The sequence below is a fragment of the Oscarella lobularis genome, chromosome 18 (assembly GCF_947507565.1).
Source record: "Oscarella lobularis chromosome 18, ooOscLobu1.1, whole genome shotgun sequence".
Lineage (NCBI taxonomy): Eukaryota > Metazoa > Porifera > Homoscleromorpha > Homosclerophorida > Oscarellidae > Oscarella > Oscarella lobularis.
The window spans coordinates 117,048-140,972 of NC_089192.1; the positions used below are offsets into that span (position 1 = coordinate 117,048).

The window sequence follows — 23,925 nt, forward strand, 5'->3', positions numbered from 1 at the left end:
GTCACGGATCGCCTAGCGTGCGTTGGCAGCGGCGAAAGTCTACAAGATGCTGACGCTTCAGAACAGTGTCATTCGCCTACCTAGTTTCATGGCGGCTCGAAGTCTTGTTCAGGTAGGCTTCGATGACTTTGTATAGCTCTATAGTCGAGTTTACGATGCTAGTCGCTTCCTCGTAAAGTGAAAATCGTCGAAGTTGGGCCGAGAGACGGCTTGCAGAATGAAAAAGTGACGCGAGAAAAGGACGTCGTCGTCGCTTCGATTTATTATTTTTTATTTATTAGGCATCGATTTCCGTGGAAACGAAAATTGAATTTATAAATCGCTTATCCGAAACGGGATTGCCCGTCATCGAAGTCGGAAGTTTCGTATCTCCCAAATGGGTTCCCCAAGTAACGTTTCTCATTAATTAATTAAATTAATTTATTTATTTATTTAATTGATGTAGATGACAGGAAGTGATAAAGTTCTAAAGGGAATTGTTCAGTATCCCGGAGTAACGTATTCCGTATTGACTCCCAATATGAAAGGATTTCAAGACGCTGTACACGTTAGTATACTACTAAGTTCTAATGCTATATTTTCTCTTATATAAGGTACAAGCTGGTGCCAAGGAAGTAGCCGTTTTTGCAGCTGCATCTGAAACGTTTAGCCAGTACAAAAAAACCCGCAATTTAGTTATAATTTAGATAGTTGTCCAACTTAGTAAAAATACCAATGCTTCCATTGATGAAATGCTGGCAAAATTTGACAGCGTTTGCAAGGAAGCTGCACGAAAAGAAATTAGAGTGCGAGGGTATAAAAATCAATAAATCAATAAATAACATAAATAACGTCGTACTCAAGATATGTGTCTTGCGTTGTGGGATGCCCATACGAAGGCAAAATCGACCCATTAGCTGTAGCAAACGTGAGTAGCGAGTATAGATTAATTAAAATACTCGATAAATAATTTTTTGCAAGGTTGCCAAGCAACTCTATACATCCGGTTGCTATGAAATCTCCCTTGGAGACACAATCGGTGTTGGAACGCCACGTAATTATATATATAGAAATAGATATACTACTTAATTTGTACGGGAGTTTTGTAGGATCCATTGCTCAAATGATAGATGCCGTTGCTTCTAAAATTCCCCTGTCTGCTTTAGCCATACATTGCCACAATACGTATGGCCAAGCATTGGCTAACATATACCAAGCTTTACAAGTAGAATAATAATAAAATCTCTACGACGTTCTCTCTATATAAAATATTTATGTATATTTAATTAAGATGGGTGTGTCGGTTGTGGATTCATCTGTTGCTGGTTTGGGTGGGTGTCCCTACGCTGTTGGCGCGACTGGTAACGTAGCAACGGAGGACGTCGTTTATATGCTCGACGGTCTCGGAATAGATACGGTATATGATTTATTCCTTATTAAATTAATTAACGCGAATGAAATTTTGTTCCCCCAGGGGATCGACCTCGTAAAACTTCTCAACGTCGGTAAGTTCATTTGCAAGAGAATTGGACGAGAGACTGTATCGCATGTAGCGAAAGCAACAGGCACTAACAAATTATAAATGTTTACAAAGTAATTAGTGGCTAAATGAGGTCAGAGTCCGACTAAAATCCGGTGTTGATGCGCACGCGCGCGCAAAACCGACCGCAAACGAAAAAACCGCATGGCTCGCTTCGCCCTTGCTTTTCTCCTCGTCGCTCTTATCGGTAAGGGAAGATACTCGCTCGCGAAATAGCACTGAATGCGTACATCTAAGGCTACGCGCAAGTGGCCGCCTCCGAGATATGTCCGGGCGATGACAGCAGCACGGTAACGTGTGACTCTTTTTCGTTTGACGGACCTATCTGCTGTATGTGCAACGGTGTAAAAACGGGCGGCTGCTGTACTCAAAGTGAAAACGATACTTGCGACGTCATCGCGAAAGGCTTGCAAGCATGGTACATACTAATTCGCTTCCGCCTAGTTTCCCCCTTTCTCTACTTGTTTTTTTTTTCTCGCGCGCGATCTCGCGAAGGATTAAGATCGTGATTGGAGTCGGCGTGGCCCTCTTCGTTCTCATTGTTGTCGGTATCATTTTGTGTTGTACGGGATGTTGCGGTTTGTGTTGCCGCGAACGTCGCACCGTTGTCATGCACCAAACGACTACAACGCCTGGATACCAAATGCAACCTTGAAAAAGACTATAGCTCGTTGCGAGTGTATGAACGTGACTTTTCAGGCGTTTTTTTTTCTGTGCTAACGTTTTTGTTGTTCTGCGCATGACACCGCGTAGTTACCTAGGTACACCTACGTAATACGATTTCCCGTATATCTAGCGTACGCAACATTCTTTCCACGTGCGTTTGCTCGAACGTCTTTAAACCCGAAGCGATCCCTGATTCACGCTCAAGATGGTCAAGGAAGACAAAGCGACGTGGAAGGCGAACTATTTTATACGCATTCAAGTACGACTACGAAGGGAGGCCCCTTTTTTCGGACCCTCAACGATTTCTTTCTTAGCAATTGTTCGACGAGTATCCGAAGATCTTCATCGTCGGAGCCGATAACGTCGGATCGAAGCAGATGCAACAAATACGCATATCTCTACGAGGAATCGCAGGTGAGGCCCCTTTCGCGGAAACCGCGACAATTACGAAACACGACGCTTCGCGCGCAGTGATCCTAATGGGCAAAAACACGATGATTCGACGCGCTATTCGCGCTCACATGAAAGCGAATCCCGACTTAGAAAAGTAAGCGATCCGTTCGTGAAAGAAAAGAAAAAACTCAGTCACGACGCCGGGCATCCCCGGATCACGCCTACCGGGGCTCTGCTCACGTGGCACGGAGCTGATTTGACTGAAGCATAATCCCGCCACAGCGTCGAAAATAAAACGCCGGCTCCCGAACGCGGAAAAACGCGATCGCGTGCTCGCCACGCGTTCCGCTTTTCTCGTTCGGTCGACGCGCGGCTCTCTGCATATTCCTTGTGCTTCCCGTAGTCACTACGTGACCGTGACAGGGGAGATAAACCATGCAGTGAACATTCATGAAAGAAATGTTAGCGCGCGCTAAGATCGCGTTTTTTCTTTTGAGGTTATTGCCCGAAATCCGAGGCAATGTCGGTTTCGTTTTCACCAAATGCGATTTGAAAGAGATTAGAGAGAAAATTCTCGAAAACAAAGTATATAAGAAAAACCGACCACACCCCCACATATTAATAATTATTGATTAATTAAGGTTGCTGCTCCAGCCAAGGCTGGAGCCATTGCTCCAGTGGACGTCTTTGTTCCTAAAGGAAACACAGGCATGGGACCTGAGAAAACGTCCTTTTTCCAAGCTCTTTCCATTGCTACAAAGATCTCGAGAGGAACCATTGAAATCATAGTAAAACTTATTAATACTTACTTAATTAATTATTAATTATTGATTTTCTTCTAGAATGACGTCCATTTGATCAAGAAAGGTTCCAAAGTGGGCGCGTCCGACGCATCTCTTCTACAAATGTTGAAAATGATGCCATTTTTCTACGGCCTCAAAATCTTCAGCGTTTTCGACTCCGGCTCCCTTTTCTCCCCCGAAGTCCTTGATATCACCGACGACGACATCGTCAAACGTTTCATGTCCGGTGTCACTCAAATTGCGAGCGTTTCCTTGGCGATCGGCTATCCCACCGCCGCCTCCGTTCCCCACTCCGTCATCAACGGATTCAAGGTAAATTATTAGTATATACGGGGTTTTCGGTTGCTATGGTGATTTTTTAGAAATTATTGGCTGTTGCTGCGGTGACGGAAATCACGTTCAAAGAAGCGGAATCGGTAAATTAATTAATTTAATTAATTAATGAATTACTTATATTTTTATTAGGCGAAAGCGTTTTTGGCTGATCCGTCGGCGTTTCAAGTTGCCGCCCCCGTTGCCACGGAAACGGATGCCAAAGAGGAAGCCAAAGAAGAAGCGAAGGAAGAAGAGGAAGACGAATCCGATGAGGACATGGGTTTTGGGCTTTTTGATTAGTCGAGAGAAGTCTTCTTCTTCTTCTTCAATAAAAGAATCCTTTTCTCGTCGATCGCACTCTCGCGCTAATTCAATAGAATATCGAGGCTCCCCCCTCTAATTTAATTTCCACGAGTTATTGGGTCAACGTGTTGTCGCGAGTCTCCGATCTCTTGCTTGTTTTATGAATCCCAGACGCTCGTCTCACAAGGAACTCCAAACGGCGTTCCACCAAGCGCGCAACGTATCGAAGAGTAGCGTCGGTTCCACCATTCTCGGTCGTAACGCAGCGCGAGAACGCGCTCTCGGTAACGAACTTAAAGCCTTGGACAAAGCGCGCCAAATGGAGCTGAAACAGCTGAAAAGAGAACAGAATCTCCTCGCAAAAGGATTAAAAGATCGAAGTCCAAGGTAAAATTAGATGCACGTGCACGTGCAGGTGCACGTGAGACGTAACCCCTTATCTCTCTCCCCCCCACAGCGTAGAAATCAACGTTTTCGCTCCATTCGACGACGTGAACGATCGTTTGTCGACTCCCGGACGTAGACAGAACTCTCTCGATGCAATTGCGACGCCGAGAACGAATCGACGATACGGCAGTGTGAGCGACATTGAGCTAAGTCGTTCAACGTCTCTCCCACGCTTAAAATCGCCTGTAGGCTCGCCTAGAGCTTTTACCAAACGAGACGCTTTGCCTGGGGCTTTGGCGGCGGCGTCGTCGCCTCTGCCTTCTATTGGGGGGTCCCTTCGATCCGAGAGCCCTTTAGTTCCTTCGCGAAAGGAAAGAAGTCTCAGTCCTGATCTCGATGTGGAGAAAAAAGGACGTTCGAATAGTCTTTTCATACAGAAAGGCGATTATAAGTCGGATCCCCGTTTTCAGAAATTCGAGGAATTTCTCAAAATGGCGACGGCAGACAAAAAGAAAAAGAATGGCTTTTTAGATTTTTAATTAATTTCTTCTGTCTTCATTCTGCAATACTGTAAACGTATTAAAAATCATGAATCTGCACGTCCATATGTAGGCTAGACTATAAAAGGCCAATTGGCTTTTATATGTTAAATAGGCTTTTTGAGCCAAGCGAAATTGGCTCCAAGTTGAAACGACTTGAATATCGCTACGAGAAAATAAAACATCAAAAGCCCCCGTGTATTTTCGGATACTGTGCACAGAGTCGAGTTTCAGAACGGTGCAGTTGGGTAGACGATTTTGCATGACTAAAAGCCTCAGAAAAAAAAGAGCTACTCAAAGAAAATAATTGTCTGGTGTATTCTTACTGCACAGCCTTGTATGTGCTGATATGATTGGGATGTTGAGATGCCCCTCTTTCATCAAATGTAATAACCTATATATATATAAGTCAGTTAGCTTTGAAGCTACTTATAGTAAAACGTACAAGTGCTGGACGGAGTTTCGACAAATATTTGCTTATTTCATCAGCTAGATTTTCAGCATTCCAATAACTGTGAAAATCGTCTTGAAAATCTCTAACACATACTGTTACAATAATAGACTAATATTATTATTATATACTTATGATTAAGAATCGATCCTTGAACTCCTAATAAATTGCACGCAGTCTCGAATTCTTTTTCCCTTACACGTCCCACTCCTCGAAAATTTCCTAACGATCGACTCTAGTCTCTCTAGTCTCCTCTCCATCTCTTTCTATCTACCATTAGAAATGCAGAACACGTGCACGGGCCGATGACGGACAGCGAGCACGGTTGGCGCGAAGAAATATGATTCGTCGTCCGGATGCGCGGTAATGAAGACGACAGGCCGATTACTATCGTTTCCCGCGCTGCGGCGAAACATTTCGTGCGCAGACGCGCGCAGTCGCGCAATCGCAGCCAATAGGAGAGCGTATACGACGAACCCAGTCAAAATGACGACAGCGAGAGCAATCGACATGGTACGCACAAAGTACGCACAATTGCGCAGACGCGTAAAAACGTGAAAAATGTCTACGCGAAGAAGTGCGGGATCGAGACCGCCTCGAACGACGATATCGTACGTCGTGCGCGATCGAGACGAACCGCGACATCGATCGGGAATCAATGCGGCGAAACTGGGACCAAAAGGCCGCGTTCTATTCACAGCGGGACGCGATTCGATTATTCGATCGTGGAACGTGGGAGAAACTCGCGTAAGCGACTCAATCGACTTCGAATGGCAGTACGAACAATTCCTCTATAGAATCCATCTGCAAAATCAATGGAACATCACACGGATTGGGTCAATGACATTGCCTTATGTAGAGGAGGAAAAACACGTGACTATTTAATCAAATCGATTTTATATATTTTATCACGTGATTTATTTAGTGATATCCGCTTCGTCGGACACGACGGTCAAAGTGTGGGATACGGAACGCGGATTCTGCATGTCGACGCTTCGGACTCATCGCGATTACGTCAAATCGCTTGGATACGCCGCCGATAAGGAGCTTGTCGCCTCCGCCGGATTCGATAAGCAAATCTTTCTCTGGGACGTTAATACACTCACCGCTCTCACAACGACAAATAATACTGTCACGAGTATAATACTTATTGATTTAATAATTATTTATAATTGCGTGGGTGTGGTTGTAGCGTCTTCTCTTGTTGGACATAAGGATTCCATATATTGCGTCGCTTTGAATAAGACGGGAACTGTGCTCGTTTCCGGGTCGACGGAGCGACTCCTACGCGTTTGGGATCCGCGCACGTGCGCGAAACAGATGAAACTAAAGGGTCACGTGGACAACGTAAAGGCACTCACTCTCAACGCCGAAGGAACAGAGGAAAGAACTTAATTAATTTAATTAAAAATTTAATTAATTAATTAATTTTTAGTTGTTATCCGGGAGTTCGGATGGGACTATTAAATTGTGGTCGTTGGGTGAGCAGCGTTGTATTGCTACGTATCGGATACATCAAGAGGGGGTGTGGTGCCTTCAAGCTGATGAAAATTTTACGAAATTTTATTCGTCTGGAAGAGATAGAATGTATACATAATGCACTGAATAAATAATTATTTTGTTTCCTATTAATTAAAATGTACTAGGGTCTTTGAGACTGATCTGAAGACGGATGAAAGCGTGTGTTTGTTTAGGGAGAAGGCTCCCGTATTAAGTGTCCGTACTATTATAGTCTTTTCGTATATGTATTCTAGTTTTAATTCTTTTTGCAGCTTGAACTTGACGCTAGCGATCCTCCGGGACTTTGGGCAGCAACAACGAATTCATCAATATCAAAATGGGTAAAATATATAAGTAAATGAATAAATACGCGAGTATTGGGGTGGTATATATAGTCAATATCTAAACCCTCGTCTGCTAATAATATTAGCAAAAACGAAGAATTCAAAGGAACTTCGTCTACCCTGCAAACAATACCTGGTTGATTAAATAATGTATTAATTAATTAATTAAACGAGTGGTGCCCTAGGTGATCCGGGAATCGTTCGTATTCACATTTTGAATAATAAACGTCACATTTTAACAAAAGATACGCATGAAAACGTCGTTTTGTGGGATGCATTCAAGGTAAAAATAAATAAATAATAAAAGTTCTACACAATTAATTAATTAATTAAGAAAAACCCCGTAGGCATCCAAAATTGAAAATCTCGGCAAAGTAGATTTCGACGACGAAGTCAAACGTCGCTACGAAAAAATCTACGTACCAAATTGGTTCACAGCTGATTCTCGAACGGGGGTGTGTCCCTCCTCCCAATGAAAACATACAAATAATAAAATTACTAATATTAGATGCTTAATATTCGTTTGGATGAGTCGGACGCCCTTCAAACGTGGGTTACAGCCAAAGACATTGGCTTAGCCAATGACGATGCAAGACGTCAGTAGAAATCAAATCAATACATTTTTAGTATATATTTTTCTTAGTAAATTTCGGTGTACTCGTCTTGCAAGCGATTCTCGAGCATTGGCCTTTGACACATCGTCGCAAAGAATATTCCGGTATAATAAATAAATTAATTAATTAACCTATGACACAAAGACACTCGTATTTAGAAAGTGAGCAAACTCCAGAAGACAGCGGCGAAGTAAAGAAATCGTTCCCCATCAATAGATATAGATAATTAGATTACTTATTCTTGAGGTTGTAAAAGGAAATGGCTACTTTTCTTTTCCGCGTCACACCCCCGTAGTGTTTAGCGAATTAGGCGACAGCGGTCGCACGCTCATGCGATTGCTCGTTGGCGACGCGGTCAATCTTCAAGAGGGGCTCTTTCTCGATGAAACCGTGCCCGCCTGGGTAACGGATGTCGTTGTACGCGTAAGTTATAAACACCCAGACGTACGTACATACATACATGTATGGGATTCTATAGCGAGTTTTTCCTAAATATTTAAAAGTGCCTTTTGTATTGCAACCGTGGAAGTCTTCTTCTTTGAAACCTCTCAGACGGTCTGCGTTTATGACGTCATGGTTCGTTTTTTTTTTTGCAATGGCGTTTCTCTCTATATAGGGATCGTTTGTCTGCGAGCGATTATTTAAAAGTGAGAAAAGTGTGCGAGCACGTCTACGAGAAGTTGTTCTTCGGCGAAGATCTTTCCGGAAATGGGAGTAGGTCCGAAGAAGATAGCAGTTCGCGTAGTGAACGAGCCGAAGAAAAAATCGAAATTCTCTGTCAAGATCAAGTAGTCTCTTTATATATAGATGATATCTTTTAGTAAGAAGACCGGCGATTTTTATAGGTTCTTGACTATAACATGGACTTGAGAACTGCCAAGTATTTCATCTGGAGAAGTGGCAATGACCTGGTGTTGCAGTACCGACTACGATACGTCGAAACGGACAAAAAGGACGAGAAAAAATCGTCAGGAAAAAAAGAAAAGCCAACGACTCCGACGACAACAAAAGACTCCGACTTCGAAAAAGGTCAGAGAGACTAAAACAATAAGAATCTTTATTATTGCATTCGACACACCGAAAAAATAAATAAATAAAAATAAACTCCATATCTATATCTATCTATAGTTGATATTAACTCTTAAATATCTTGACTTTCCCGTTGATATCCTTACGACAGGTCGGACATAGACGAATGGACAATGCGCATGCGCTACAGACGACCAAATGCTTACAGGGCTCCAATAAAACGTCCATATCGTCTTCGAAGCAAATCTTACACAAATTGGCGTCGATTCGATTCTCGAGTTCGACGATCTTTTCGCGCAACTCGTCCTCATTCGTCTTACCTCGACGTCGTCGCTTCGTCGTCGTTTCGCGCAACGATTCGCGCATCATCGTTCGACGATGACTTTCGCTCGCTTCCAATTCGTTTTCGAGACGTTTCACGGTGCGACTCAGCTCTTCGCGTCGTTTCCATTCGTTTTTGTAGCGATTGTATTGGAAGACTTCTTCGGCTTTGCTCTTGGAGCATTGGACAAATTTTCCTTGGCCGTACCATAATACGGGCACTTTTCTCCACGAGTTTGTCTGCAGGTCCATGTAGAATTTCTGCCCGTTCGCTCTCACGCATATCGGTATTTCGCTTCCGCCGACGTGAGATCGAAATATTTCGTAATTCGTTTGTTTCGACGGCTTCGTTTCCGGTTTCGTCGTCGTCGTCGCCGTTTGCCCGTATGCAGGCGACAACGGCGTCGGCGACGTCGATTCCGGCGACCACGCTTCGCCGACGAGAACGCGACGTACGAGACGATCCGAATAGACGCTCGACGCTCCGCATCCCATCACAACATACGGGATGCTTTATACGGGGACATCAATGAAGTCAACGTGTCGATCGTTATTGGTAAGATGACGTCATCAAAAGACGAGATAATCGTTTTGAGAGCGATTATGTATCACAACATACGGGATACTTTATACGGGGACATCAATGGAATGTCAAAGTCCATTATGAAGCATCTAATCAACGTGTACAATCGTTGTTGGTAATCGAAAGACGAGATAAATCGTTTTGAGAGCGATTATGCATCACAACATACGGGATACTTTATACGGGAACATCAATGGAATTTTCGTGTCCTCGCTGTCAAACGAGCAGCTTTCAAAAGCCCAATATGAAGCTTCTAATCAACGTGTGCGGTCATCGTTTGTAAGATGACGTCATCGAAAGAGGAGATAAGTCGTGTAGAAGGCGAATTTAGATGCGAATCGTGCGTCGATGCTCTGTTCGTTCATCCGACGGCGAATTGCTTCGAATGCGGCCGTCCTCTGCGTCGATCCAACTATCGATTGCAGCAGTTCGAAGACGCGATTGTCGATAAGGAAGTTAATATACGAAAAAATATACTAAAAGAGTCAGGAATTCGCGATTAGACGAATTCTCATTGATATTAATTAATTAATTTTGCTAGTTATAATATGAGAGAGGATCAATTTGATTCTCTTGACGCGTATAATGACTACTTAGAAGAAATCGAGACAATTGGTATTTTAATTAAAAATTTAGATATAGGATTTGAATAAATATTTCAGTGTTTAATTTGACCAATGGGATTGACGTGGAATCGACTAAGGCGAGAGTCGAAGAATACAAGAAGAAAAATAAAGCGATGATTTTGAAAACGAGACAAGAAAATGTAACGAAAAATTTTAATTATTGTTTTTAATAATGAGTTTCTTACTAAGGCACGTGAAGAGTTGGCTTTGCTAGCTGCAATTCAAGAGGAAAAGAAAGAGGAAGAAAATCGGCGACAGAGAGCAATTTTAGAAAAATTCGAGGAGAAAAAATTTAAAAAAGATGCCAACTTGAAATTATTAGACGAATTGGTAATAGTTGATCTTATAAGTGACGTCATTCCGCATGTGTGAAATTTCAGGAAAAAACGGATAAATCAGCAAAAGAAATTCTAGCCAATCACGTACCCGTCAAAAAACAAGTATTAGCCCAGAAAAGTTTCCGCACCTCTGTAATAAGATAAATAGATAAATAATGGGATTATGAATAATTGTATTGATTTAGGTGGTCATGTTGCCTATAGTACCTGATGAACCTTACACATATAAATCTAACCATGATAATGACGTCACATTTGGTCCTGAATTATTGGGATTAGATGAAATTGAAAGCAATGAGTAAGTAAACGTAATTAATTATATGAAGTCACGTGACATATATGCAATAATAGTTATCTGCGTCATGTTGCTGATCCTGATGAACGTCAAATGGCGTGCGGATTCAGCAAAGACATCAAATGCCGACGCGCGCTAGATGACGCCTTTTCTGGTCTCTTTTATTTCTCGCAATAGTCACGTGAGTATAAAACAACCCCGCCCCCGCCCTCGTCCCCGCCCCCTCTCAATTTGTAAGTACTTTTGCTGGCGCCGACTGAGATTCAGTCGGTCGAGACAGAGAAAAACATTGGGGCCCCTTTTGAATGGAATCGGGTAACGAGCAATAGGACAATGATTTGGGACTAAATTTAACGGCCGCCGTACGTTTCTGTAATCTTCCGGGAACGCCCGTCGTACTGCAACGTTGCATTTTTGTTGCTACTTTTAATATTCCCGGATCGGCGTCCATCTTTTCCGACGTTGCCATGGATTCCTTAACTTTGACCCAGCGCTGTTCGACGCGCAGCTGCTCGCGTCGACGATTTTCTTCGCGACATTTTTCCACGATTTGTCGTACGTTGAATGGAGCCGAAACGCAGCGGCTTTTTCTATATACGGGACTGTCCATGTAGGATCGTAATCGCAACATACTCGTTGCCGCGTTAAAACTCGATCCGGGACCCGTGGAAACCGTTATTCCCGGCGGCTGATGAGAAACGCGACACGGCGCGCTTTTAGCTAGCGTGCGTCTTTGCGTGACGTCATTCCATTGAACATCGTGATGTTGCGAATAACGTTTAAGAAGTCGAAAAACGTCGCGATTGCCGGTCAATTGAGCTCGAACGAGTGGACAAACGCCGCGCGCGTCCGGAACGTCGATCGATAGTCGATATTTCGCCATCGCAACGACGATCATCTCGACGAGAAGAAAATCGCCCGAAACGACGGCAATCGCGAGCGCCGTTTCGCCTTTATCGTCGCGCGCATTCAAATCGACTTCGTTTCCGTCTAAGAGAAGTCGAACGAGCCGACGACGACCCGTTTCGCAGGCGTAATGCAAAGCAGTGCGTTTGTGGGCGTGGTCAACGACATTGGGATCGGCGCGTCGTTCCCACAGCATTAGAAATATGTCCGTGCACGTTTTCTCGTCTTTGATGAGCGTCGCGAGTATTAGAGCCGTTCGGCCGCGTTCGTCGCGCGAATCGACCCACGATCCTTGCTTTAGTAGAAGTCGTACCTGATGCGTCCGGGATGCTGAAACGGCCCGGATTAGAGCACCGCAATTGCGTCCTTTGGGCATCGAAACGTAGACGCGTAGACGTAGACGTAGGGAAAAAAAAGGGGCCCTGCTCTTTCTTTGTATCTAAAACGCGTTCTAAACGATAGGTGATAACCTGTTGCTAGGCAACAGGCGTGTCCTAATCGGAGTCATCTGACGTGTTAGCGCGCGCGCTAGAAAAAACGTCACGTATTTTACGCTTTTGCCACGGATCTTCGTCCAAATCCGTTTTCACGGCGCCAATTTTTGATAATTTCCATTCCAGTTCTAAAAGAAAATTCAACCCTCTTTTTGTGATATAAATAATTAGTTTATTTATTTATTTACCATCTTGAGTGAGATTCATGCCACCTAGTTCTATGGGTCCCACCATTTGGCCTTTCATTTCGCTTTCGTAATAGACAAAAATCGTCGGAAGATTTCGATCCGGGTAATTAGGTATGCATAGTGTAGAAATCGACTTCAAAAATTTCGTTGCGGCAAATTTTGCCGCTAGACGAGCCAAATGTTGATTCACCAACGCACAGAGAGGAATTCTAAAAATCATTAATCGAATTAATTAATTCGATTAATTAATTGAATTTTGTACCCTTGCTTATATAAATGAAGAATGACCCAGACTCCGTTTCCTGCTTTATTTACTTCCTGTACGTATTCTACTGCCGTAATTTCATTTACTTCTCCAAATCGACGCTTCGCCTGTTGGACTTTCATTTCGGCCAATCGTTTTTGCCTGTCCAATTACGTATGGAATTGCTTGTCGTAGCGCGCGTTACTGTTGAGATCTCGCCTGTATTGGAGCATCACTCTTTCGTCTTCTTCGTCTTCCAATTCGTCGAGTTCGTCTAGAGTCATGTCTTCTATGGCTTTTTCTCCTCGCTGTTTTTCTTCGATCGACTTCTCGATCATGTCGCCGAGTTGATCTTCCGTTAATTCGACCGAACCCGCGTCCGTTTTCGGGGGTAGTATCCCCTTTTCTCGAAGAACGTCGTTCCACTGCGTGTCCTCGTCTGGATTTTGCATTTCACGAATCGTCCACGTGATACGTCGCTAACGTACGTTACCTAAAAACACTAGAGATGGAAGACGAAGCATTGTTGCCCAATGAAGACGATTCGGACAGCGAAGAGACTTCAATCGAAAGCCGTAAGACTAGAATCTACACAATTCCTCATCTGACACGCAGTAGAAGGGGAAAGCGACGAGGAAAGAGAAGAAACGTTCGATTGCGCACTCCCCACGACTCACTCGGTAAGAAAAGGGGGGCGGGGCTCCAGGGCCCCTCCACGTACAATATTCGTACCTATTCGAAGTACTTGGGCGACGATATGAACGAACTGAGCGGTCGAACGCTTCTCGAATGGGAACGCGAAATCGATCTCGACATTCTCCCACTTCCGGGTGTCGTTCTCATCCCAGGCGAAACCCTTCCACTCTACCTATACCAAGCCCACGTAAAAAATCAATTAAGTAATTCAATTAATTAATTTATTAATTTAATTAAGCACGTGACTATGGTGAAAAGATGTATTGAAGGCAATCGCACGTTTGGCGTGTGTTGTCTTTTTCGCCACGCCCCCGATGAGGAGGGCCACGTGACGACCCTATCTAATGTTGGTACGACAGCCGAAGTGTTTTCCGTCAAGGAAGACATGACGGCTGGAATTGATACAATTACCGTCAAAGCGACGGGTCGCCAGAGATTTTCCATTCTTTCGAGACGTCGTCAAATTGACGGCAACGTTGTAGCGAGAGTGAGGATTAAGTCCGAGCACGTGATATCCGGTCCACCCCAGTCCGCCTTTGCTCTTCCGCCGTCACTTCTCGCTCTTAAACCCGTCACCGTTGCCACGACGACACAGAAACAAAGAGTCATGGAGAAAGTACGGGATCTCAATGATCCTCTTTAATTGATTATATTTATATATATAAAGATGCGTTCTAATCCGCCTTCTATGGGTCAATTTCCGCTTTGGGTCTATAAATTGTATGATTGTGTAAGTTTGATGTTCGGTGGGTGGGCGGGGGCGGGGCTTTCTAATTAAACGTGCTAGAACATAATTTTGGATAAAGTTAAAGCGAGTCTGAAATCTTGGAACGATAAAGTGAACGTTGATCACGTGTCCCTTGATCCAATTGGTAAAATTGTGCATGGTCTCCGCTCGCTCCCTCGCGCACGTTTTTAGACGTTTTTCATTTGCCCAGCCTTTTCTTTTTGGATTGCCGCTAATTTGCCCTTGGACGACGCGCTTCGGGTCGAACTTTTAACAATCGATTCAGTCATATATCGACTGCAAAGAGAACTAACAATTATACGCAAAGTAAACTATGATATTTAAAAAATCAATCGAAATTTACTCTTAACTAAAGTACGCCGCATTTTGCTGCGAACACTGCGAAGCTCCAATCGGGCACAAAGACGACTTATTCAGGTTAAATAATAAATATAAATCACGTGACATCATTCAATGAATTGACGTAGCATGTCTTTGGACGGTCCTTTGGCTTCATACGTCAATCCAGGCGGTTACGTTCACCAAACCATAACTCTTTACAAAGTCATCCACACGCGAACCGTTTCCCATCCCACAACGGAAAATTCCTGGTTTCCAGGGTAACATAGAAACCCGTATACACTATAATCTCGACTCTGTATGTTAGTTACGCGTGGAGTATCGTCCAATGTTCTCGTTGCGCCTCGCATCTCGGATGGAAATTCGCGCGCGCTCGACGAGATCTTCGACCGGCGAAATTCTACGGAATCACGCGCTCCGCCATAAAACCGGCAATTGTTGATACAAGTGGCGGCAACGAATCGACAACAAATCGAGGAATGTGCCGACAATCATAATAAATAATTAACGTAGTCGTTTATATGAACGTGTTTGTGACGTCATAAATAAATAGTGGCAGGGGGTGTGGGATCATGGGGGATCGAAGCGTTTCGGATATTTTTCGACACATAAAAGCGCATTTTAATTCGTCGATGAGCCACCATCGCTCTTCCGGCGAAACGCCGCCCAATCGTCGCGACAAACCGAAGCGCTATCGACCCACAATGGAACAGTTAGTCAAATCGCACAAAAGACGCAAGGACATGGAAAACGCGGGATTTTTCTGCCCCGCGCGCGTTCCGTATAAATGCGCCGGTAAGGTGGCACTCGATCTCGGCGACTTGCTGCTAAATCGGCTCGGACTCGTTACCCAAGTGAAAAACAGTGACGTCATCAAAAAATGGCGTTAATTATTTATTGATATACAGGCCGAGTCTCTTCCGAGATTACCGCAGCTTCAGATGAGATCAAAATTAACGAAAAAAAAGAATCCGGTGCGTATGTCGGAAGTCTCGCGGTGGAATATTAATTAATAGATATTCAATTTTGAGACGGATGCTAAAACTGAGGCTGAGGCCGAAGACGAGGAAGCAAATTTAGTTGTCGAAGAGACTCGCTTGCGAACGAGTCTTCTCGAATTGACCAAGCGCATTCGTGGACTAAAAGCCGGCCAGACGTGGAGTGACTGCAAAGCGGAATACGAATCAAATATGGTAGCAGCACAGATAAATAATTTCGTACGAAGGTAATAAGTGTATATAGGCAAAATTAGTTGATGGAGAGCAAACGGATAGTCTTTCCCTAAATTGGGAAAAATTGCTGAAATCTCCTGACTATCGTTTATACATGAATTCCACGTGTCTGAACGAATTTGAAAATCTCGAGAAAAGTACTGGGCGCGATCCTATTGAGGTGGAAAGAGAAAGGTTACATAGTAGTATAAGATACATAAAATTTCTTGACTTTATTTATTTGTAGATATTACACTGCACGTGCCGAAAACGAATTTGTAATGAAACTCAGTGCAATCTACGTCATAATTTGCTGCATTTGCTACATCAAAAGCAGAGATCTCAAGAAAAAGGCATAAACTTTTTTAATTAATTAATTAAATTAATATACATATAGAGACCATTTGACGGGGAAAAAGTTAAGAAACTCAAAAGGAATTTGCCTCGCGATAGTCACGGTCACGTGATCTTGCCACCAAGCGTACCATCCGATAAATATAACATGGGAATTTCTCCTCCATCACAATCTGTACGAATTCAGTCAGCATTAATGCGAACGCCGGTTGGCCAACGCCAGCAGAGTACAGTCAATTTTAAATCTCCTTTTCGACGGTGAAAAAGACGTCTTATAAAAAAGATAAATAAATAATAATAATGTCTTCTCTCAGTTTGAACGCGAAGAATCGAAAGTCGTCTGCAACGCGATTAATTTCTCGGTTGGAAACGTGGGACGAGTTAATGGCCGTGGGAGAGAACGGCGATTGGTCGAGTAGCGCTAGTGTCATTCCAAAGCGAACTATCTTCATTAAACCATTCGATAATCAAAGGAGTCGTAAGGGAGGGGGAATTGAGGCCGGGCAAGACACGCTGACTCCTTGGCAGAAAATGATGCTGATTCAGGACGAAGAAGAGGGTAAGAATCCGCTTAATAAATTAATTAAAACGTCCTGTCTCCTATATAGTCTTGTTTTAGATGAGGTCAGTTTGAAAAAATTGAAGAAAAATCAGGAGAGGTGAGAAGAACATAGAATACACTTAGAAAAACTAAATTGAGCTAGGGGCGAGAAATCTCCTGAGGAACAAGTGAAGACTTTGCTACGAAAATTTCGGCAAACCGAACGCAAAGCGGCGACTTCACTGCAAGAAAACTTGGACAATTACAAAACGTACAGGAGCAGTTAGTTAGTTAGTTAGTTAGTTAGTTGCCTTTCTCTCTCTTGCATGCGGATACTTTAGGGATGCGGACGATTTGCTATTGGAGAAAATGAAACGACTTCGCTTTCAAACATCGTGGGATGTGAACGGGGATTTGGCGTGGATAAGACGCGATGCGAAGGATCAGCTGAAGCTTCGCAGAACGAGAGCTCACGAAAATGAATACGGTTCAAGTAAATGGTCAGTACTGTCAGGAATTAATTAATTAGAAATGATCTCTTTTATTTATATAGGTTTGCTAAGCTTTATAGAGAATTTAGGGCTGTTTTTGGAAAAGAGGAGCGAAGTGGGAGCGATAGCGAGTCGGAAAAAAGATACAGAGAAGCAGTCGAGTTATTGGAAGTTCTGAAAAAAATTTCATCTGAGCCGATTTCAAATCTACCTCAAGCCAAGGTAGAAGAAGAGTAGAATATGTAGTAGAAGAATCAATCTCAAGTGGCAAATGCATAGGCAAAACTTTGTTTGCTGGCCTTTTCTCTGCCCGCTGTCGAAGTGTGCTCCAAAGCTGTAGCGGATGGATTTCAGGTAAATTAACTATTAATTGATAAATGGGCGAAATGAGTACAGTACGTTAGACTGTGCTGCACGACATCTTCGGATGCAAAGCGTCACATTACGCTGATTGGATGGAAACGAGAAGATTACCCGCTCCACTTCCGCTATCCCAATCACTCCAAACGTACACCGGAAATGACCAATTCATTTAGCATAGACACGTGACAATAAAGATACATGCGCAGAAAAATCAAGTGAGTATGTAGCAATAGAGGGAGACGTAGACGCCCGTATCTACACAGCGTCCGGAATCGCAAGAAAAATGGATTTTCACGTCCGCGCGCACGACCACGGCCGCGCGCGCGTTCTCGTCGCTCCAATCGGATCGATTGGCGGCCACTGCTACTCGCGAACGCTAGGAGAATTCGAATCGTTGTCTCCCGTCGCCGTAAAACTTCCGTCGATCGTCGAACATCGTCGAATCGACTTGCGCTTCACGAAACACGCCTCGGACGACGCTTCGGACGCGTGCACGCGCTCGAAACGACGCACGTGGGACGAATTCCAGCTCCATCGTCGATTCGTCGCAATGGTGGGCGTGGCCGAATGCGAAACCCTCGACGAAATCGACGAAATTGGCGACGAATTGAAGGCGCTGCGTCGTCGACACGAAACGTCGATTCTCGATTGGCGTTGTCTCGTCTTCTGTCCGCACGCCGAGCTCGAGGAAGCGATCGTTCGCGTGCGAGGATTCCATTGCATTTTGCTCGGGGATGGAGAGCGTGGGCGTGGCACCACCCACGAGGACGATGACGTCGATTTCGCCGCTTTGCGACCGCAAATCGAGGCCGTGCTCGAAGACATCGCCACTTATCTCTACTTGGCCTTAGATTCGCGACGTCACGAATTCAGCGAAATGAAAGCGGAAAAAATGCCGTTGCTAAGGACGCCACTCGACAAAGAAACGTCATCATTCGGCGGAGAAGACGGAAGGTAAAATTCAATTAATTAATTTATTAATTCGATTAATTTAATTGGTGTTTCTAGGCAACCGCGGAAGCGTTGTCTGGCCCGTATGAATAAACATTTGGGCGATTTGTGTCTTATTCTTGGACGTTTATCTGATGCTTTTAAATATTACGTCACTTCCGCCGACCAATCGAAATCTATTAATGATTGGTTATGGATGGGCGGGGCCATCGAAGGTCAATGCAATACGGCAATTCGGGCGATACATGAAAATAAGGTTTCTATGACAACGACGACAACGACGACGTCGTCGATTGGTGGAAAGACAAAGAAGAAAGGAAAGGAATTGAATAATTTTATGACTAATGAGGAACTGGTGAAGGGATATCAAAATGCATTGACCCAATACAGCAAGGTAGAAAAATAAATAAATCAATAATAATAATGATGATGAATTTTTTAGTTTCGCGAAGCTGCCGTTATGGAAGCCGAATGTTCGTTTAGCGCTGCCAGACACTTGGCTTTTCTAAAGGCAAGAAGAAAAAATGTTAATTAAAATTAATTAATTATTAATTTTTGACAGAAAAAAATTGAAGCGGCTGAAATTCTTCAAGAATTGGTTTACATTCGAATTGCGTCAAGCGAAGAGGACAAAGTGAGAAAGCATAACCCTATTTAATTATTAATTTTGGACATGAACTATAGGTGAATATGTTCGAAGCAATGGGTCAGCTCTTTCGCGACTTAGGCTACAGTAGAAAAGCGTGCTTTTACTATCGTTTGGCGGCAATGCACAGCGTGAAACAAGCGGTGACAAGTCCCAATTGGAATAAGGCAAAAATCAATACCCAATTAAAATTATTAATTAATTGATCTCACTCTTCCTCAGGCATATCACTTCCTAATTAAAAGTTTGAAAGACATCAGTGTAACTGTAGGCGAAAAGAAAAAAATTCAACGTAAAATTAAATTTAATTAATTAATTCATTAATTAATTAATTCAATATTTTAGGAGGCTGGCCTTTGGTGCAAAATCGTCTTCTACACGAACTCATTTACGTAGCAAAGAAGCTCAACAAAGTGGAAGCAGCTCTCAAGTAAAACAATAAATAATCAATATTATTTTTTTGATATTGATTACCATTAGTTATTCTCTTCTTACACTCGATTCTCTCTACATGCATTTATCGAATTCCGAGCTGAAACGCATGACAACTGACATAGAGAATCTCGCCAGACAATTGCCATTAAACGCAGATAGCGCGCTTACTCCACTCCAAGTAATTCCAACTGTAAAGTGAGCACAGTATCAAAAATCAATAACATTTAGAGTATTGATTTTTTTTCTTATTCAAGGTCTCTTATTCCCTGCGAACTTCCGCGTCCACAGAGACCCTTTTCGACGACGCAGAATAATCAGCATCATCACGGACCTTTTATTTTTTCGAGTCTCAAAAGAACGCCTCGTCCAAAGGAAGCCGTATCAGGTCGACCACGATTTTAATTACGCAAAATATTATTGATTTTTTGGTTGTTTTAGTGTATTGGGTTAAGGATTGCGTTGCGGAAGTGGCCGTCGAATTATACAATCCACTTCCGTTTGAAATCAAAGTGGAAAAAATGGTACATAAAGGCAAAGATCAATAATAATAATTATTGACTATTTTGTATTATAGAAAGTGTTGACAAGTGGCAATAAATTTGAAGCTTTTCCATCTTCCGTCACTCTCCAACCCAATTCAGATCCACATCGCGTTGTATTAGTGGGATCTCCCCAAGAACCAGGCCAACTTCAAATAACAGGTTAAATAAATAATAATAATAGATGATTTTTTCATAATAAAAATAATCAATACTATATGAATTTTTATTTAGGATATTCCGCCAAAGTTTTCGGCGTCGAAAGTCAAATTTTGATAAATTGCTCCACGGAAATTTGCGCCACGCCTTCGCTTCCTCTTCTCCGCGCTTTTCCCCTTTCGACGTCTCCTTCCTCCGCCGCGTCTCCGTCCCCTAACGCGCGTCGTCCTCTCAGCGCCGGCGACGGTCTTCCCAACGCTAGCGCGCGTTCTCCCGTAATCGATCGACTAAGAAATCATCTTCGAGTCGGTTCCCAGATTTTATTCGACGGCCAAGAGACGACAATTCGTTTAAAAATCGAAAATAACGGCGAAGAAGAAATAAATAATTTAAATCTAAATCTGACGATAAATAACCAAGGTAAAATAATTATTTTAATTAATTTAATTTATTGATTTTTCTTTTTATAGAGGATAAGGATCTCGTGACCTGGTCTATTCTATCAAAGACGAACGCCTTTCTTCCCTTGCGACGTCGTCAACCGGCTCAAATTAATATCAACCTTCGAGGTCACTATCCCTTCGCGCGCGTCGATCTTTCTCCTTTGAAACGTCACTCCGTCGACGGTGACGTCATCACAACGCAACCCACCACGGAAGAAATTCCAGAAAAATCATCGACGTCACCCCTAACGCGCGTCAAACAAAAAATGAAATCCGTGATAGCAAAGCGTTCTTCTCCCCCTCCTTCGCCCCAAACCGCAGCAGGAACAATACGAAACAAAGAAAAAGCCAAATCGAAATTTAAAAAATTATTTACACGTCGTAGCAGATATTCGACGCTCCAGCAAAAGAGCGGCGTCGATTTCGATTCTCCAACAACAAATCGTCGTCTATTGGACCTGACTGAAATGCCGGCGCCCTGCTGTTGCCAAGTGGAGGCGTGGTTTCAATACGGCGGCGGCGAATCGCTCACGTGGTATCGCGAAATGGCGTGCATTTTGGACGTGGCTGTTTGTCCGGTTTTGCTTGTGAGTGGACTCGAATTGGCGCTTGTCAAACATCGGCAGCGCGTCTGCGAAGTCAAGATGAAAATTCAGAATGTTTCGGATGTTCAGTTGGAGGTGAGATGCGACGTCCAGGAGAAGGGCGACGCCGGCGAAGCGACGGCTCCTTTTCTGCTCAGACCTTTGGATCAGGATAGGTAGACTAAATATTTATTTATTTATTTATGTATTAATTTTAGTTGTTTTATTACGCAGCGTTTCTGCTCTCGTTCCGCGATGCGAGAACGTGGTGGATGACTATGGCGTTTGGCTTCGGGATTTGATTTGGATTAAGTGGAGGCAAACGGGGGGATTGAAGTTATTGGGGGCAATTCGATTGCCTCACTTTGGATTGGATTGCGATATGCTCAAACCAGATCCTCTCCAAATAAGTAAGTAGACCAAGAAAAGTAATACTGTATTGATTAATTAATTTAATATTTGAGATTGTCGTTTGGATGGAGATTGCGTTCAGGTTGGAAGAGCCGTGGAACTGTCTGTCGAATTTATTAATAATAGCCACGCAGGTTTGTAGTAAAATTGATAATTTCTAGTCGGCTGATTAACATATGTGTAGCTACAAACGTACACTCCTTTTCATTGGACTGGAAACAAGCAGAAACTGAGCAAGAAGACCTTGTCACTCCTCATCACGCGTGGATAGGCGCACTAGACGGGATCGTACCTCAAGTAATAAGACACAATCGATGCTGAAAATATCTAATTTCTCTCTCCCCCAAGTTGAAACCAACTGAATCCTTCATCCATAAATGTCACGTGGTCTTTCTCAAAGAAGGCAAGTACGATCTCAAATGCAGTTGCCATGACGACGACAAAACGAGCTTCCACACGACCCCACTGACACTCCACGCGATCAATTGTGATTGATATTGATTCTTTATTTTCTAATAATTAAAAACCCCGCCCAGTCTAAACCCCGTATTTCTCCTTCACTTTCTCCAACTCCTCCTGCTTCTTTCCCTTATCCAATTTCTTAAACATCTAAAAATAATAGTTGATCACGCCCCCGCGGTTGACCACGCCCCGCCGCGCGCGCGCGCGCAATTACCTTATTCGGTTGATAGTAGAGAACGACGAGATAGCGATTGCAGACGTTGAAACCTTGCAAATGATCGCACGCGTTTTTCGCGTCGAAAATGTCTTCGTATACGACGAACGCCGTTCCCTTCGTTTCCGTCGTCGTTCCCCTGGCGACGGAAGCGATTGGGTCGCGTGAAAGGGATTTGCGTAAGGGAAAAAGGTGTTCTTACACGCGAATTTGACGAATTGCGCCGTATTTGCCGAAAATGTCGTAGAGCTCTTCGCTCGTGATTTTGTACGGGAGATTTCTATGGGAAAGTGTCGAAAGAGGCTTTTTTGCGCGCGCGAACGAAGCGGTTTACCTGACGTAGATGATTCGATTCACTTCGGGGGGAAGGCGAACCTAAAGGAGCCCCACCATTAAAAGTTTACGGGATCCCGTTCGAAATGTCCTAAAATGAACGTACATTCGCCTTTCGCGCTGCTCCCATTGCCATTTCGAAGCGATTTCGGACGAAGAAACTCTCGTTTAGCGTGCGTGACACTTCATTGCGTAGTTCATCAGCAACCTTCCCGGATAGTCAGCGAGAGCAATGGCGACAGAAAGCGAAAAAGAACCAGCGACGCTCTATACGTCGCTCGAACAGGGCTCGGAGTCGACCGAGGACACTCGCGAGGAAGAACTAAACACGTCCGAATCGAAAACGAGCAACGATTCAGAGGAAGAACGGCATCGCGAGCTCGAAAAACGAATGATACAGGTTCCCTTCGTTAAAAAAGGGGCTTTTGCGACGTCGAATCGTTCTCGCGTAGGTCCAAGAGGAGATCAATTCGCTTCAAATAGCGCTCGGACGAAAGAATCGCGAATTGGCCGAAATCAAGAAACAACTCGGAATCACGGCTTTGAGTCAGCTCAAGGAAGATGTAAAAGTCGGTTTTCGCGAAATCAAGGAGTCGAAACCGTAAGAAATCCCGAATCGAAAAATTCAATTTCAAATTTTCTTTTAGTGTGCAATCGACTGGGAAATTTTTTCGCGATTTGGGAGAAAAGATTACCAGTTCCGGAGCGTGCGCACGCTAAGGAGTCAATAGTTGCTACATAATTCATTGAAGTGAGTTTTCTTTAGTTATCAAAGTGCTGCCTCTGCTCTGAGTACGGCTGGAGAGAAAACAGGCAAAGCTCTCAAAGTAGCGGGTGCTAAAACATCTGACGCTTTTGGCAGAGCTAAGACGTCAATCAAGGCAAAAATTCAATATATATAAAATACATATAAAAATTATTGTTTTTTATAGGAGAAAATTGGGAAATCCGGTAGTGAGGAGAGTGGGGTAGCAGCCGTTTCAAAGAGCACCGCTGATGCCGAGGCTAAATACGATTCTGAAGCTGCTCTAGAGCAATAAAGCTTCGAAGAATGACTGCAGAGCAAATTTTGTACGTGCAAAAAATTGTAGTTGTGTGAAAAATGAGAAAAAAACTGATTCCAAGTCTAATTTCTTTCTTTTGACAT

At 43.5% G+C, this 23,925-nt stretch overlaps 12 protein-coding genes across 14 annotated transcripts; 7 read left to right on the forward strand and 5 right to left on the reverse strand.

The window, feature by feature from the left end:
* Window positions 1-31: 31 nt before the first annotated feature.
* On the forward strand, window positions 32-4,048 carry LOC136197713 (large ribosomal subunit protein uL10-like). 2 transcript variants are annotated; one of them, XR_010672570.1, is made up of 13 exons: window positions 32-112; window positions 163-225; window positions 282-389; window positions 446-541; window positions 594-652; window positions 704-793; window positions 844-907; window positions 961-1,033; window positions 1,089-1,204; window positions 1,271-1,396; window positions 1,454-1,706; window positions 1,757-1,937; window positions 2,015-2,319. XR_010672570.1 is itself a non-coding variant. In XM_065987531.1 (10 exons), exons 3-10 carry the CDS (start codon window positions 2,391-2,393, stop codon window positions 3,994-3,996), a joined length of 942 nt encoding a protein of 313 aa, XP_065843603.1. In that variant the 5' UTR covers window positions 1,564-1,706; window positions 1,757-1,937; window positions 2,015-2,390; the 3' UTR covers window positions 3,997-4,048. The 2 variants fall into 2 exon arrangements, 1 of the variants encoding a protein (XP_065843603.1); XM_065987531.1 differs by lacking the exons at window positions 32-112; window positions 163-225; window positions 282-389; ... (5 more) ...; window positions 1,089-1,204; window positions 1,271-1,396 and adding exons at window positions 2,500-2,599; window positions 2,657-2,732; window positions 3,076-3,163; ... (2 more) ...; window positions 3,744-3,797; window positions 3,847-4,048 and having other exon boundaries at window positions 1,564-1,706; window positions 2,015-2,444.
* An 864-nt stretch (window positions 4,049-4,912) lies between these two features.
* LOC136197716 (N-acetylglucosaminyl-phosphatidylinositol de-N-acetylase-like) lies at window positions 4,913-6,073 on the reverse strand. Its single transcript, XM_065987534.1, has 5 exons — window positions 5,651-6,073; window positions 5,508-5,598; window positions 5,371-5,461; window positions 5,252-5,319; window positions 4,913-5,199 (listed from the first exon to the last, which is right to left on the reverse strand). Exons 1-5 carry the CDS (start codon window positions 5,886-5,888, stop codon window positions 4,926-4,928), a joined length of 762 nt encoding a protein of 253 aa, XP_065843606.1. The 5' UTR covers window positions 5,889-6,073; the 3' UTR covers window positions 4,913-4,925.
* LOC136197700 (WD repeat-containing protein 48-like) lies at window positions 5,923-8,961 on the forward strand. Its single transcript, XM_065987515.1, has 16 exons — window positions 5,923-6,123; window positions 6,174-6,249; window positions 6,302-6,757; window positions 6,810-6,963; window positions 7,023-7,092; window positions 7,149-7,217; window positions 7,272-7,356; window positions 7,406-7,503; window positions 7,568-7,675; window positions 7,729-7,816; window positions 7,864-7,938; window positions 7,993-8,024; window positions 8,081-8,257; window positions 8,313-8,389; window positions 8,451-8,622; window positions 8,680-8,961. The coding sequence occupies exons 1-16, from the start codon at window positions 5,938-5,940 to the stop codon at window positions 8,875-8,877; spliced, it is 2,121 nt and encodes a 706-aa protein (XP_065843587.1). The 5' UTR covers window positions 5,923-5,937; the 3' UTR covers window positions 8,878-8,961.
* LOC136197719 (baculoviral IAP repeat-containing protein 7-like) lies at window positions 8,875-9,693 on the reverse strand. Its single transcript, XM_065987536.1, has one exon. The coding sequence runs from the start codon at window positions 9,677-9,679 to the stop codon at window positions 8,969-8,971; it is 711 nt and encodes a 236-aa protein (XP_065843608.1). The 5' UTR covers window positions 9,680-9,693; the 3' UTR covers window positions 8,875-8,968.
* A 207-nt stretch (window positions 9,694-9,900) lies between these two features.
* Window positions 9,901-11,222, forward strand: LOC136197714 (CDK-activating kinase assembly factor MAT1-like). Its single transcript, XM_065987532.1, has 8 exons — window positions 9,901-10,046; window positions 10,099-10,251; window positions 10,309-10,382; window positions 10,430-10,533; window positions 10,583-10,723; window positions 10,774-10,863; window positions 10,917-11,029; window positions 11,083-11,222. The coding sequence occupies exons 1-8, from the start codon at window positions 9,961-9,963 to the stop codon at window positions 11,201-11,203; spliced, it is 882 nt and encodes a 293-aa protein (XP_065843604.1). The 5' UTR covers window positions 9,901-9,960; the 3' UTR covers window positions 11,204-11,222.
* Window positions 11,223-11,247: 25 nt separating this feature from the next.
* On the reverse strand, window positions 11,248-12,323 carry LOC136197710 (uncharacterized). The gene has a single exon (XM_065987527.1). The coding sequence runs from the start codon at window positions 12,306-12,308 to the stop codon at window positions 11,253-11,255; it is 1,056 nt and encodes a 351-aa protein (XP_065843599.1). The 5' UTR covers window positions 12,309-12,323; the 3' UTR covers window positions 11,248-11,252.
* A 12-nt stretch (window positions 12,324-12,335) lies between these two features.
* LOC136197718 (phosducin-like protein 3) lies at window positions 12,336-13,326 on the reverse strand. The gene is made up of 4 exons (XM_065987535.1): window positions 13,078-13,326; window positions 12,877-13,020; window positions 12,615-12,823; window positions 12,336-12,554 (listed from the first exon to the last, which is right to left on the reverse strand). Exons 1-4 carry the CDS (start codon window positions 13,308-13,310, stop codon window positions 12,427-12,429), a joined length of 714 nt encoding a protein of 237 aa, XP_065843607.1. The 5' UTR covers window positions 13,311-13,326; the 3' UTR covers window positions 12,336-12,426.
* On the forward strand, window positions 13,127-15,249 carry LOC136197708 (protein cereblon-like). 2 transcript variants are annotated; one of them, XM_065987525.1, is made up of 10 exons: window positions 13,127-13,433; window positions 13,480-13,538; window positions 13,601-13,741; window positions 13,793-14,170; window positions 14,222-14,284; window positions 14,342-14,426; window positions 14,493-14,608; window positions 14,658-14,719; window positions 14,770-14,901; window positions 14,949-15,249. In XM_065987525.1, the coding sequence occupies exons 1-10, from the start codon at window positions 13,367-13,369 to the stop codon at window positions 15,136-15,138; spliced, it is 1,293 nt and encodes a 430-aa protein (XP_065843597.1). In that variant the 5' UTR covers window positions 13,127-13,366; the 3' UTR covers window positions 15,139-15,249. The 2 variants fall into 2 exon arrangements, with proteins under 2 accessions (XP_065843597.1, XP_065843596.1); XM_065987524.1 differs by having other exon boundaries at window positions 13,128-13,433; window positions 13,477-13,538; window positions 14,949-15,247.
* LOC136197701 (uncharacterized) lies at window positions 15,214-17,827 on the forward strand. Its single transcript, XM_065987517.1, has 13 exons — window positions 15,214-15,495; window positions 15,550-15,615; window positions 15,673-15,834; window positions 15,884-16,047; window positions 16,100-16,205; window positions 16,250-16,464; window positions 16,521-16,765; window positions 16,826-16,865; window positions 16,911-17,018; window positions 17,089-17,247; window positions 17,301-17,460; window positions 17,518-17,592; window positions 17,643-17,827. Exons 1-13 carry the CDS (start codon window positions 15,214-15,216, stop codon window positions 17,772-17,774), a joined length of 1,914 nt encoding a protein of 637 aa, XP_065843589.1. The 3' UTR covers window positions 17,775-17,827.
* A 42-nt stretch (window positions 17,828-17,869) lies between these two features.
* Window positions 17,870-22,302, forward strand: LOC136197699 (trafficking protein particle complex subunit 9-like). The gene is made up of 17 exons (XM_065987514.1): window positions 17,870-18,555; window positions 18,610-18,946; window positions 18,995-19,063; window positions 19,115-19,186; window positions 19,237-19,365; window positions 19,421-19,490; window positions 19,544-19,628; window positions 19,679-19,828; window positions 19,888-20,018; window positions 20,072-20,154; window positions 20,208-20,334; window positions 20,407-20,751; window positions 20,802-21,534; window positions 21,593-21,768; window positions 21,823-21,903; window positions 21,954-22,066; window positions 22,118-22,302. The coding sequence occupies exons 1-17, from the start codon at window positions 17,885-17,887 to the stop codon at window positions 22,262-22,264; spliced, it is 3,519 nt and encodes a 1,172-aa protein (XP_065843586.1). The 5' UTR covers window positions 17,870-17,884; the 3' UTR covers window positions 22,265-22,302.
* LOC136197722 (splicing factor 3B subunit 6-like) lies at window positions 22,255-22,983 on the reverse strand. Its single transcript, XM_065987540.1, has 5 exons — window positions 22,885-22,983; window positions 22,780-22,820; window positions 22,648-22,725; window positions 22,446-22,584; window positions 22,255-22,378 (listed from the first exon to the last, which is right to left on the reverse strand). The coding sequence occupies exons 1-5, from the start codon at window positions 22,912-22,914 to the stop codon at window positions 22,307-22,309; spliced, it is 360 nt and encodes a 119-aa protein (XP_065843612.1). The 5' UTR covers window positions 22,915-22,983; the 3' UTR covers window positions 22,255-22,306.
* Window positions 22,978-23,908, forward strand: LOC136197720 (tumor protein D52-like). The gene is made up of 5 exons (XM_065987537.1): window positions 22,978-23,178; window positions 23,231-23,379; window positions 23,426-23,485; window positions 23,545-23,659; window positions 23,711-23,908. Exons 1-5 carry the CDS (start codon window positions 23,011-23,013, stop codon window positions 23,816-23,818), a joined length of 600 nt encoding a protein of 199 aa, XP_065843609.1. The 5' UTR covers window positions 22,978-23,010; the 3' UTR covers window positions 23,819-23,908.
* Window positions 23,909-23,925: the final 17 nt, after the last annotated feature.

Bases quoted from the DNA above. Each gene is read 5' to 3' on its own strand.
- LOC136197713 (XM_065987531.1), top strand. From the start codon at position 2,391: ATGGTCAAGGAAGACAAAGCGACGTGGAAGGCGAACTATTTTATACGC. The intron at 2,600-2,656 runs GTGAGGCCCCTT...CTTCGCGCGCAG, and splicing joins ATCTCTACGAGGAATCGCAG to TGATCCTAATGGGCAAAAAC. The intron at 2,733-3,075 runs GTAAGCGATCCG...TTTTCTTTTGAG, and splicing joins GCGAATCCCGACTTAGAAAA to GTTATTGCCCGAAATCCGAG.
- LOC136197716 (XM_065987534.1), bottom strand. From the start codon at position 5,888: ATGTCGATTGCTCTCGCTGTCGTCATTTTGACTGGGTTCGTCGTATAC. The intron at 5,599-5,650 runs GTAGATAGAAAG...GTCGATCGTTAG, and splicing joins CGTGTTCTGCATTTCTAATG to GAAATTTTCGAGGAGTGGGA. The intron at 5,320-5,370 runs GTACGTTTTACT...ATATATATATAG, and splicing joins CGAAACTCCGTCCAGCACTT to GTTATTACATTTGATGAAAG.
- LOC136197700 (XM_065987515.1), top strand. From the start codon at position 5,938: ATGTCTACGCGAAGAAGTGCGGGATCGAGACCGCCTCGAACGACGATA. The intron at 7,939-7,992 runs GTATAATAAATA...ACTCGTATTTAG, and splicing joins TCGTCGCAAAGAATATTCCG to AAAGTGAGCAAACTCCAGAA. The intron at 8,258-8,312 runs GTAAGTTATAAA...GGGATTCTATAG, and splicing joins TAACGGATGTCGTTGTACGC to CGAGTTTTTCCTAAATATTT.
- LOC136197719 (XM_065987536.1), bottom strand. From the start codon at position 9,679: ATGGGATGCGGAGCGTCGAGCGTCTATTCGGATCGTCTCGTACGTCGC.
- LOC136197714 (XM_065987532.1), top strand. From the start codon at position 9,961: ATGGAATTTTCGTGTCCTCGCTGTCAAACGAGCAGCTTTCAAAAGCCC. The intron at 10,047-10,098 runs GTAAGATGACGT...AGGCGAATTTAG, and splicing joins AACGTGTGCGGTCATCGTTT to ATGCGAATCGTGCGTCGATG. The intron at 10,864-10,916 runs GTAATAAGATAA...GTATTGATTTAG, and splicing joins AGAAAAGTTTCCGCACCTCT to GTGGTCATGTTGCCTATAGT.
- LOC136197710 (XM_065987527.1), bottom strand. From the start codon at position 12,308: ATGCCCAAAGGACGCAATTGCGGTGCTCTAATCCGGGCCGTTTCAGCA.
- LOC136197718 (XM_065987535.1), bottom strand. From the start codon at position 13,310: ATGCAAAATCCAGACGAGGACACGCAGTGGAACGACGTTCTTCGAGAA. The intron at 13,021-13,077 runs GCGAGATCTCAA...GTAATTGGACAG, and splicing joins AGAGTGATGCTCCAATACAG to GCAAAAACGATTGGCCGAAA. The intron at 12,555-12,614 runs GTAAATAAATAA...ATTTTCTTTTAG, and splicing joins CATGAATCTCACTCAAGATG to AACTGGAATGGAAATTATCA.
- LOC136197708 (XM_065987524.1), top strand. From the start codon at position 13,367: ATGGAAGACGAAGCATTGTTGCCCAATGAAGACGATTCGGACAGCGAA. The intron at 13,434-13,476 runs GTAAGACTAGAA...GACACGCAGTAG, and splicing joins AGAGACTTCAATCGAAAGCC to AAGGGGAAAGCGACGAGGAA. The intron at 14,902-14,948 runs GTAACATAGAAA...TCTGTATGTTAG, and splicing joins GAAAATTCCTGGTTTCCAGG to TTACGCGTGGAGTATCGTCC.
- LOC136197701 (XM_065987517.1), top strand. From the start codon at position 15,214: ATGGGGGATCGAAGCGTTTCGGATATTTTTCGACACATAAAAGCGCAT. The intron at 15,496-15,549 runs GTGAAAAACAGT...ATTGATATACAG, and splicing joins GGCTCGGACTCGTTACCCAA to GCCGAGTCTCTTCCGAGATT. The intron at 17,248-17,300 runs GTCAGTACTGTC...TTATTTATATAG, and splicing joins GAATACGGTTCAAGTAAATG to GTTTGCTAAGCTTTATAGAG.
- LOC136197699 (XM_065987514.1), top strand. From the start codon at position 17,885: ATGGATTTTCACGTCCGCGCGCACGACCACGGCCGCGCGCGCGTTCTC. The intron at 21,535-21,592 runs GTAGACTAAATA...TTTATTACGCAG, and splicing joins AGACCTTTGGATCAGGATAG to CGTTTCTGCTCTCGTTCCGC. The intron at 22,067-22,117 runs GTAATAAGACAC...CTCTCCCCCAAG, and splicing joins TAGACGGGATCGTACCTCAA to TTGAAACCAACTGAATCCTT.
- LOC136197722 (XM_065987540.1), bottom strand. From the start codon at position 22,914: ATGGCAATGGGAGCAGCGCGAAAGGCGAAT. The intron at 22,726-22,779 runs GTAAACCGCTTC...ACTTTCCCATAG, and splicing joins AATCGAATCATCTACGTCAG to AAATCTCCCGTACAAAATCA. The intron at 22,379-22,445 runs GTAATTGCGCGC...TATTATTTTTAG, and splicing joins TCTACTATCAACCGAATAAG to ATGTTTAAGAAATTGGATAA.
- LOC136197720 (XM_065987537.1), top strand. From the start codon at position 23,011: ATGGCGACAGAAAGCGAAAAAGAACCAGCGACGCTCTATACGTCGCTC. The intron at 23,179-23,230 runs GTTCCCTTCGTT...GTTCTCGCGTAG, and splicing joins TCGAAAAACGAATGATACAG to GTCCAAGAGGAGATCAATTC. The intron at 23,486-23,544 runs GTGCGCACGCTA...AGTTTTCTTTAG, and splicing joins AAGATTACCAGTTCCGGAGC to TTATCAAAGTGCTGCCTCTG.